Here is a 9,865-nt window from a genome sequence, read left to right as displayed (position 1 = left end):
GAGGTCAGGTTTTCACCTTAGGCTCTCCAAGCAGAAGTTGTGAACTGAATTTGTGAGCAAAATAGAGCTGAATTTATTAGTTAAACCTGTGACTGAGCAACTGTGCAAAGTCTTATACTGGGGCCTGGGGCTGCCTCTTGGGTTTTGATTACTGAGGCTTCGCTGCACTGCCCTTTGCCGTGCTCCCCTTTGCCGTGCTCCCCTTTGCCGTGCTCCCCTTTGCCGTGCTGCTCTTCTCGCCGTCTCCCCTTCGCCGCGCTCCCCTTCACCGTCTCCCCTTCGTCGCGCTCCCCTTCACCGCTTCACTGCTCTTCACCGCGCACTTCCTCGTATGCTCCTCTTCGCCCGCTCTTCCTCGCCTGCTCCCCTTCGCGTGCTCTTTGTCGCCTGCTCCCCTTCGCGTGCTCTTTGTCGCCTGCTCCCCTTCGCATGCTCTTTGTCGCCTGCTCCCCTTCGCCGCGCCCCCCTTCGCGCGCTCTTTCTCGCACTCTTCCTTGCCTGCTCCCCTGTGCCGTGCTCTTCCTCGCCTGCTCCCCTTTGCCGCGCTGCCATTCACTGCCTCCCGTTTGCCGTACTGCTCTTCGTGCGCTCTTCCTCGCCACCTCCCCTTTGCGTGCTCCTCTTTGCCGCGCTCCTCTTTGTGCGCTCTTCCTTGCCTCCTCCCCTTCGCCGCGCTGCCCTTCACCACCTCCCCTTCGCCGTACTGCTCTTCGCCGCGCTCTTCGTCGCCTGCTCCTCTTCACCACGCTCTTCGTCGCCTGCTCCCCTTTGTGCGCTCTTCGTCGCCTGCTCCCCTTCGTCGCCTGCTCCCCTTCGTCGCCTGCTCCACTTCGCCGCGCTCCCCTTCGCCGCCTCCCCTTCGTCGCGCTCTTTCTCACCTCCTCCCCTTCGTGCGCTCTTTCCACGCTGCTGTTTGCCACGCTGCCGTTTGCCACACTGCCCTTCGGCGCGCTCTTCCTCGCCTGCTCCCCTTCGCCGCGCTCCTGTTCGCCACGCTCTTCCTCGCCTGCTCCCCTTCGCGCGGTCTTCCTTGCCTGCTCCCCTTTGCGCAGTCTTGCTCGCCTGCTCCTCTTTGCTGCACTGCCCTTCACCGCGCCGCCCTTCGCTGCGCTGCCCTTCGCCGTGCTCTTCATTTCCTGCTCCTCTTCGTGCGCTCTTCGCCGCCTGCTCCCCTTCGCCGCCTGCTCCCCTTCTCTGTCTCCCCTTCTCCGCCTTCCCTTCGCTGCACTCTTTCTAGCCTGGTCCCCTTCGTGTGCTCTTCCTCGCCTGCTCCTCTTCGCCGCACTCTTCATTGCCTGCTCCTCTTCGCACTCTTTGTCCGCCTGCTCCCCTTCGCCGCCTGCTCCCCTTTGCTGCGCTCCCCTTCTCAGCCTCCCCTTCGCCGCACTCTTTCTCGCCTGCTTCCCTTCACACGCTCTTTCTCGCCTGCTCCTCTTCGCCGTGCTGCACTTCGCCACGCTGCCCTTCGCAGCGCTCTTCGTTGTCTGCTCCTCTTCACCGCGCTCTTCCTCACCTGCTCCTCTTCGCGTGCTCTTTGTCGCCTGCTCCCCTTTGCCGCTCTCCCCTTTGCCTCGCTCCCCTGCGCTGCGCTCTTTCTCGCCTGCTCCCCTTCGCTGCGCTGCCCTTCACCGCGCTCTTCCTCGCCTGCTCCTCTTTGTGTGCTCTTCCTCGCCTGCTCCTCTTTGCGCGCTCTTCGTCGCTGCCTCCCCTTTGCCACGCTCTTTCTCGCCTGCTCCCCTTCGCGTGCTCTTCCTTGCCTGCTCCCCTTAGCTGCGCTGTCCTTCGCCGCGCTCTTCATTGCCTGCTCCTCTTCGCGTGCTCTTCGCCGCCTGCTCCCATTCGCCGCCTGCTCCTTTTCTCTGCCTCCCCTTCTCCGCGTCCCCTTCGCCGTGCTCTTTCTCGCCTGCTCCTCTTCGCCGCGCTTTTCCTCACCTGCTTCTCTTTGCGCGCTCTTCGTCGCCTGCTCCCCTTTGCCGCGCTGCCCTTTGCCGCGCTCCCCTTCGCGGCGCTCTTTCTCTCCTGCTCCCCTTCGCTGCGCTGCCCTTTGCCACGCTCTTCATTGCCTGCTCCTCTTCACCGCACTCTTCCTCGCCTGCTCCTCTTCACGCGCTCTTCCTTGCCGCGCTGCCCTTCGCCACGCTCTTCATTGCCTCCTCCTCTTCGCCGCGCTCTTCCTCGCCTGCTCCCCTTTGCGTGCTCTTCCTTGTCTTCTCCCCTTCGCCGCGCTGCCATTCGTCGCCTGCTCCCCTTCGCTGTGCTCCTCTTCACCGCGCCCCTTTTCGCGTGCTCCTCTTTGCCGCGCTTCTCTTCGCCGTGCTCTTCCTCGCCTGCACCCCTTCGACGCGCTCCCCTTCGCCGCGCTCTTTCTCGCCTGCTCCTCTTTGCCGTGCTCCCCTTCGCCGCCTCCCCTTCGCCATAATGCTCTTCGCATGCTCTTCCTCGCCTGCTCCCCTTTGCCACACTCCCCTTCGCTGCCTCTCCTTTGCCGTACTGCTCTTCACGCACTCTTCCTCGCCTGCTCCCCTTTGCCGTGCTCCCCTTCGCCTTGCTCCTCTTCACCATACTGCTCTTCGCGCGCTCTTCCTTGCCGCCTCCCCTTCGCCGTGCTCCCCTTCGCCGCCTCCCCTTCGTCGTTCTGCTCTTTGCGCGCTCTTCCTCGCCTGCTCCCCTTCGCGCACTCTTCGTCGCCTGCTCCTCTTTGCCTTGCTCTTCGTCGCCTGCTCCTCTTTGCCGCGCTCTTCGTCGCCTGCTCCTCTTTGCCGCGCTCTTCGTCGCCTGCTCCTCTTTGCCGCGCTCTTCGTCGCCTGCTCCTCTTTGCCGCGCTCTTCGTCGCCTGCTCCTCTTTGTGCGCTCCTCGTCGCCTGCTCCTCTTCGCATGCTCTTCGTCGCCTGCTCCCCTTTGCTGCGCTGCCCTTTGCCGCGCTGCCATTTGCCACGCTGCCCTTCGCCATGCTCTTCCTCGCCTGCTCTTCTTTGCGTGCTCTTCATTGCCTGCTCCCCTTCGCGCACTCTTCGTCGCCTGCTCCCCTTTGCTGCGCTGCCCTTTGCCGCGCTGCCATTTGCCACGCTGCCCTTCGCGTGCTCTTCCTCGCCTGCTCCTCTTCGCCGTGCTGTCCATTGCCTGCTCCCCTTCGCGCACTCTTCGCCACCTGCTCCCCTTTGCCGCGCTCTCCTTCTCCGCCTCCCCTTCTCCGCCTCCCCTTCGCCGCGCTCTTTCTCACCTGCTTCCCTTCGCACGCTCTTTCTCGCCTGCTCCTCTTCACCACGCTGCATTTTGCCCCACTGCTGTTCGCCACGCTTTTCCTTGCCTTCTCCTCTTCGCCACACTCTTCCTCGCCTGCTCCCCTTCGCTGCACTGCCCTTCGCCGCACTCTTCATTGCCTGCTCCCCTTCGCGCGCTCTTCCTCGCCTTCTCCCCTTCGCCGCGCTGCCCTTCGCTGCGCTCTTCATTGCCTGCTCCTCTTTGTGCGCTCTTCGCTGCCTGCTCCCCTTCGCCGCCTGTTCCCCTTCTCCGCCTCCCCTTCGCCGCGCTCTTTCTCGCCTGCTTCCCTTTGCGTGCTCTTTCTTGCCTGCTCCTCTTCGCCGCTCTGCACTTCGCCACGCTGCCCTTCGCCGCGCTCTTCCTCGCCTGCTCCTCTTTGCGCGCTCTTCGTCGCCTGCTCCTCTTTGCCGCGCTTTTTCTCGCTTGCTCCCCTTCGCTGCGCTGCCCTTCGCCACGCTCTTCATTGCCTGCTCCTCTTTGTGCGCTCTTCGTTGCCTGCTCCTCTTCGCGCGCTCTTCCTCGCCTGCTCCCCTTCGCCGCGCTCCCCTTTACCTGCTCCCCTTTGCCGCCTCACCTTCGCCACGCTTTTCTTTGCGTGCTCCTCTTTGCCGCGCTCCTCTTCTTGCGCTCCTCCTTGCCGCCTCCCCTTCGCCGCCTGCTCCCCTTTGCTGCTCTACCCTTCTCCGCCTCCCCTTCGCCACCTCCAATTCACCGCGCTCCCCTTTGCAGCGCTCTTTCTCGCCTGCTGCCCTTCGCCGCGCTGCCCTTCGCCGCGCTGCCCTTCGCCGCGTTCTTCATTGCCTGCTCCTCTTCGCGCATTCTTCGTCGCCCGCTGCCCTTCGCCACGCTCTTCCTCGCCTGCTCCCCTTTGCTGCGCTACCCTTTACCTGCTCCCCTTTGCCGCCTCCCCTTCGCTGCGCTTTTCTTCGCATGCTCCTCTTTGCCGCGCTCCTTTTCTTGCGCTCCTCCTTGCCGCCTCCCCTTCGCCGCCTGCTCCCCTTCGCCGCTCTCCCCTTCTCCGTCTCCCTTTCTCCGCCTCCCCTTCGCCGCGCTCTTTCTCACCTGCTTCCCTTTGTGCACTCTTTCTTGCCTGCTCCTCTTCGCCGCGCTGCACTTCGCCACGCAGCCCTTCGCCATGCTCTTCGTCGCCTGCTCCCCTTCGCGTGCTCTTCCTTGCCTTCTCCTCTTCGCCGCGCTCTTTGTCGGCTGCTCCCCTTCGCCTTGCTCCCTTTTGCCGCGCCCCTCTTCGTGTGCTCCCTTTTGCCGCGCCCCTCTTCGTGTGCTCCTCTTTGCTGCGCCCCTCTTCGTGTGCTCCTCTTTGCCGCACTCCTCTTCGTGCGCTCTTCTTTGCCGCACTCCCCTTCGCCGTACTCTTTCTCGCCTGCTCCTCTTCGCCGCGCTGCCCTTTGCTGCCTTCCCCTTTGCTGCCTCCCCTTCGCCGTACTGCTCTTTGCGCGTTCTTCCTTGCCTGCTCCTCTTCGCGCGCTCTTCGTCGTCTGCTCCCCTTCACCACGCTCCTCTTCACCGTGCTTTTTCTCGCCTGCTCCCCTTCGCCGCGCTCCTCTTCGTGCACTCTTCCTCACCTTCTCCCCTTCGCCGTATTGATCTTCGTGTGCTCTTACTCGCCTGCTCCCCTTCGCCGCGCTCCCCTTCGCTGTACTGCTCTTTGCGCGTTCTTCCTTGCCTGCTCCCCTTCATGCGCTCTTCCTCGCCTACTCCCCTTCGCCGCGCTCTTCCTCGCTGCCTCCCCTTCGCCGCGCTCCCCTTCGCCGCCTCCCCTTCCCGTGCTCCTCTTTGCCGCGCTCCTGTTCGTGCACTCTTCCTTGATGCCTCCCCTTCGCCGCCACCCATTCACCACGCTTCCCTTAGCCATGCTCCCCTTTGCTGTACTGCTCTTCGCCGCGCTGTTCCTCGCCTGCTCCTCTTCGCGTGCTCTTCGTTGCCTGCTACCCTTTGCCGCGCTCCCCTTTGCTGCCCTCCCCTTCACCGCCTCCCTATCGCTGCACTGCCCTTCGCTGCCTCCCCTTTGCTGTACTGCTCTTCGCGCGCTCTTCCTCGCCTGCTCCCCTTCGCGCGCTCTTCCTCGCCTACTCCCCTTCGCTGTGCTCTTTCTTGTCTGCTCCCCTTCGTCGTGCTCTTCCTTGCCTGCTCCTCTTCGCGTGCTCTTCCTCGCCTGTTCCTCTTCGTGCGCTCTTCACCGTGCTCCCCTTCGCCGTGCTGCCCTTCGCCGCATCTCTATCGCCGTACTGCTCTTCGCGCACTCTTCCTCACTTGCTCCCCTTCGCCGCGCTGCCCTTCGCCGCGCTGCACTTCGTTGTGCTCTTCCTTGCCTGCTCCTCTTCGCGAGCTCTTCGCCGCACTCCCCTGCGCCGCGCTCCCCTTCATCACCTCCCCTTCGCCGCGCTCTTCTTCGCATGCTCCTCTTTGCCGCTCTCCTCTTTGTGCTCTCTTCCTTGCCACCTCCCCTTCGCTGCGCTCCCCTTCGCCGCCTCCCCTTTGCCGTAGTGCTCTTCGTGCGCTATTCCTCGGCTTCTCCCCTTCGCTATACTGCTCTTTGCACGCTCTTCCTCGCCGCCTCCCCATCCGCGCCTCCCCTTCGCTGCCTCCCCTTCGCATGCTGCTCTTTGCCGCGCTCCTCTTCGTGCACTCTTCCTTGCCACCTCCCCTTCGCCATACTCCCCTTCGCCGCCACCCCTTCATCGCGCTCCCCTTAGCCGTGCTCCCCTTCGCCACCTCCCTTTCACCGTGCTGCCCTTCGCCGCCTCCCCTTTGCCGTACTGCTCTTCACGTGCTCTTCCTCGCCTGCTCCCCTTCGTGCGCTCTTCCTCGCCTGCTCCTCTTCGCCTCACTGCCCTTCGCCGCACTGCCCTTCGCTGCCTCCCCTTCATCGTACTGCTCTTCGTGCGTTTTTCCTCGCCGCCTCCCCTTCGCCGCGCTCCCCTTTGCCGCCTCCCCTTCGCCGTGCTCCCCTTTGCCGCCTCCCCTTCGCCGTGCTCCCCTTTGCCGCCTCCCCTTCGCCGCGCTCCCCTTTGCCGCCTCCCCTTCGCCGCGCTCCCCTTTGCCGCCTCCCCTTCGCCGTGCTCCCCTTTGCCGACTCCCCTTCGCTGCGCTCCCCTTTGCCGCCTCCCCTTCGCTGCGCTCCCCTTCGCCGCGTCCGCTTTGCAGCCACCCCTTCGTTGTGCTCCCCTTAGCCGTGCTGCCCTTCGCCGCCTCCCCTTTGCTGTACTGCTCTTCGCGCGCTCTTCCTCGCCTGCTCCACTTCGCACGCTCTTCCTCGCCTACTCCCCTTCGCTGTGCTCTTCCTCGCCGCCTCCCCTTCACCGCGCTCCCCTTCGCTGCGCTCCCCTTCGCCGCCTCCCCTTCGCTGCGCTCCCCTTCGCCGCCTCCCCTTCGCTGCGCTGTGCTGCCCTTCGGCGTAGTGCTCTTCGCGCGCCCTTCCTCGCCTGCTCCACTTTGCCGCCTCCCCTTCGCAAGCTCCTCTTTGCCGCGCTCCTCTTCGTGCAGTCTTCCTCACTGCCCTCCTTTCGTTGCGCTCCCTTTCACCGCGCTCTACTTCGCCGCCTCCCCTTCGCTGCGCTCCCTTTCACCGTGCTCCCCTTCACCACCTCACTTTCGCTGCGCTGCCCTTCGCCGCCTCCCCTTTGCCGTACTGCTCTTCGCGCACTCTTTCTCGCCTGCTCCCCTTTGCGCGCTCTTCCTCGCCTACTCCCCTTCACTGTGCTCTTCCTCACCGGCTCCCCTTCACCGTGCTCCCCTTCGCTGCCTCCTCTTCGCCGTACTGCTCTTCGCACGCTCTTCCTCACCGCCTCCCCTTCGCCGCGCTCCCCTTCACCGTACTGCTCTTCGCGCGCTCTTCCTCGCCTGCTCCCCTTTGCCGCGGTGCCCTTCGCCGTACTGCTCTTCGCGCACTCTTCCTTGCCTTCTCTTCTTCGTGCGCTCTTCCTCACCTGCTCCCCTTCGCCGTGCTGCCCTTCGCTGTACTGGTCTTCGCGCACTCTTCCTTGCCTGCTCCTCTTCGCGCGCTCTTCCTCGCCTGCTCCCCTTTGCCGCACTGCCCTTCGCCGTACTGCTCTTCGCGTGCTCTTCCTCGCCGCCTCCCCATCGCCGTACTGCTCTTTGCGTGCTCTTCCTCGCCGCCTCCCCTTTGCCACGCTCCCCTTCGCCGCCTCCCCTTCGCCGCCTCCCCTTCGCCACATCCCCTTTGCCGCGCTCACCTTCACCGCCTCCCCATCGCCGTACTGCTCTTCGCGCGCTCTTCCTCGCCGCTCCCCCTACGCCGCGCTCTACTTTGCTGCCTCCCCTTCGCTGCGCTCCCTTTCGCCGTGCTCCCCTTCACCACCTCCATTTTGCTGCGCTGCCCTTCGCTGCCTCCCCTTTTCCATACTGCTCTTCGCGCGCTCTTTCTCGCCTGCTCCCCTTCGCGTGCTCTTCCTCGCCTATTCCCCTTCGCTGTGCTCTTCCTTGCCGCCTCCCTGTCGCCCCGCTCCCCTTCGCCGCGCTACCCTTTGCAGTATTGCTCTTCCCGTGCTCTTCCTCACCTGCTCCTCTTTGCGTGCTCTTCCTCGCCTGCTCCCCTTCGCCGCGCTGCCCTTCGCTGTACTGCTCTTCACGCGCTCTTCCTCGCCTGCTCCCCTTCGCTGCGCTGCCCTTCGCCGTGCTCTTCCTCGCCAGGTCCCCTTCGCCGCACTCCCCGTCACTGTCTCCCCTTTGCGTGCTCTTCTTTGCCGCGCTCCTCTTCGTGCACTCTTCCTTGCTGCCTCCCCTTCGCCGCGCTGCCCTTCACCGCCTCCCCTTCGTCGCCACCCCTTCGCTGTGCTCCCCTTAGCCATGCTCCCCTTCATCACCTCCCCTTCGCCGTACTGCTCTTCGCGCGCTCTTCCTCGCCGCCTCCCCTTCCGTGCCTCCCCTTCGCCGCACTGCCCTTCGCTATTTCCCCTTTACCGCCTCTCCTTTGCCGCGCTGCCCTTCGCACGCTCTTCCTCGCCTGCTCCTCTTCGCCGCGCTCTTCGTCGCCTGCTCCTCTTCGCCGCGCTCTTCGTCGCCTGCTCCTCTTCACGTGCTCTTCCTTGCCTGCTCCTCTTCACTGTGCTCTTCCTCGCCTACTCCCCTTCGCCGCGCTCCGCTTCGCTGTACTGCTCTTCGCGGGCTTTTCCTTGCCTGCTCCCCTTTGCTGCACGCCCCTTCACCATGCTCCCCTTCGCTGCTTCCCCTTCGCCGTACTGCTCTTCGCGCGCTCTTCCTCGCCGCCTCCCCTTCGGCGCCTCCCCTTCACCGCGCTGCCCTTTGCCACGCTGCCCTTCACCATCTCCCCTTTGCCGTACTGCTCTTCGCGTGCTCTTCCTCACTGCCTCCCCTTTGCCACGCTCCCCTTCGCCGCTTCCCCTTCGCTGTACTGCTTTTCGCGCGGTCTTCCTCGCCTGCTCCCCTTCGCCGTGCTGCCCTTCGCCTGCTCCCCTTTGCCGCGCTGCCCTTTGCCGTGCTCTTCCTCACCTGCTCCTCTTCACATGCTCTTCGCCGCGCTCCCCTTTGCCGCCTCCCCTTCGCCGCGCTCTTCTTCGCATGCTCCTCTTTGCCACGCTCCTCTTCGTGAGCTCTTCCTTGCCGCCTCCCCTTTGCCGCCTCCCCTTTGCCGCCTCCCCTTTGCCGCCTCCCCTTTGCCGCCTCCCCTTTGCCGCCTCCCCTTTGCCGCCTCCCCTTTGCCGCCTCCCCTTTGCCGCCTCCCCTTCGCCGTGCTCCCCTTCGCCGTGCTCCCCTTCGCCGTGCTCCCCTTCGCCACCTCCCCTTCGCCGTATTGCTCTTTGCGCGCTCTTCCTCGCCTGCTCCCCTTCGCGCGCTCTTCCTCGCCTGCTCTACTTCGCCGCGCTCCCCTTTGCCGTACTGCTCTTCGCCACGCTCTTCCTTGCCTGCTCCCCTTTGTCATGCTCTTCCTCACCTGCTTCTCTTCGCTGCACTCTTCCTCGCCTGCTCCTCTTTGTGCGCTCTTCGTCACCTGCTCCCATTCGCTGCCTCCCCTTCTCCACTTCCCCTTCGCCGCGCTCACCTTTGCTGCGCTTTTTCTCACCTGCTCCCTTTCGCGTGCTCTTTCTTGCCGCGCTGCCCTTCACAGCGCTCTTCCTCGCCTGCTCCTCTTTGTGCGCTCTTCGCCTCCTGCTCCCCTTCGCCGCCTGCTCCCCTTCGCCGCACTCCCCTTCGCCGCACTCCCCTTCGCCGCACTCCCCTTCTCCGCCTCCCCTTCTCCGCCTCCCCTTCTCCGCGCTTTTCCTTGCCTGCTCCTCTTCGCCGCACTCCTACTCACCTGCTCCTCTTCGCGCGCTCTTCGTCGCCTGCTCCCCTTCGCTGCGCTCCCCTTCACCACGCTCCCCTTCGTGTGCTCTTCCTCGCCGCGCTTCTCTTTGCCACGCTCCTGTTCGCCGCCTCCCCTTTGCCGCGCTCTTCGTCGCCTGCTCCCCTTCACCGCGCTCCTCTTCGCGTGCTCCTCTTTGCCGCGCTCCTCTTCGTGCGCTCTTCCTTGCCTGCTCCTCTTCGCCGCGCTGCCCTTCACCACCTCCCTTTCGCTGTGCTCCCCTTCGCCGTCTCCCCTTCATCGCGCTCCCCTTCGCCATA

At 64.9% G+C, this 9,865-nt stretch overlaps 3 protein-coding genes across 3 annotated transcripts; all 3 read right to left on the bottom strand.

Annotated features, from left to right (window-relative positions):
- Positions 1–302: 302 nt before the first annotated feature.
- Positions 303–1,292, bottom strand: LOC138732027 (octapeptide-repeat protein T2-like). The gene has a single exon (XM_069878371.1). The coding sequence runs from the start codon at positions 1,290–1,292 to the stop codon at positions 303–305; it is 990 nt and encodes a 329-aa protein (XP_069734472.1).
- A 4,205-nt stretch (positions 1,293–5,497) lies between these two features.
- LOC138732026 (octapeptide-repeat protein T2-like) lies at positions 5,498–5,962 on the bottom strand. Its single transcript, XM_069878370.1, has one exon. The coding sequence runs from the start codon at positions 5,960–5,962 to the stop codon at positions 5,498–5,500; it is 465 nt and encodes a 154-aa protein (XP_069734471.1).
- An 839-nt stretch (positions 5,963–6,801) lies between these two features.
- LOC138732025 (octapeptide-repeat protein T2-like) lies at positions 6,802–7,458 on the bottom strand. The gene has a single exon (XM_069878369.1). It carries the CDS (start codon positions 7,456–7,458, stop codon positions 6,802–6,804), a length of 657 nt encoding a protein of 218 aa, XP_069734470.1.
- Positions 7,459–9,865: the final 2,407 nt, after the last annotated feature.

This window comes from Phaenicophaeus curvirostris, chromosome 29, assembly GCF_032191515.1.
Source record: "Phaenicophaeus curvirostris isolate KB17595 chromosome 29, BPBGC_Pcur_1.0, whole genome shotgun sequence".
NCBI lineage: Eukaryota > Metazoa > Chordata > Aves > Cuculiformes > Cuculidae > Phaenicophaeus > Phaenicophaeus curvirostris.
The sequence above is the reverse complement of the archived record's forward strand: the minus strand, read 5'-3'. Positions and strand labels throughout refer to the sequence as shown.

What these genes read in the sequence shown, in the direction of transcription:
- LOC138732027 (XM_069878371.1), bottom strand. Translation starts at nt 1,292, where the DNA reads ATGAAGAGTGCGGCGAAGAGGAGCAGGCGAGGAAGAGCACACGAAGGG.
- LOC138732026 (XM_069878370.1), bottom strand. Translation starts at nt 5,962, where the DNA reads ATGAAGGGGTGGCGGCGAAGGGGAGTATGGCGAAGGGGAGGTGGCAAG.
- LOC138732025 (XM_069878369.1), bottom strand. Translation starts at nt 7,458, where the DNA reads ATGTGGCGAAGGGGAGGCGGCGAAGGGGAGGCGGCGAAGGGGAGCGTG.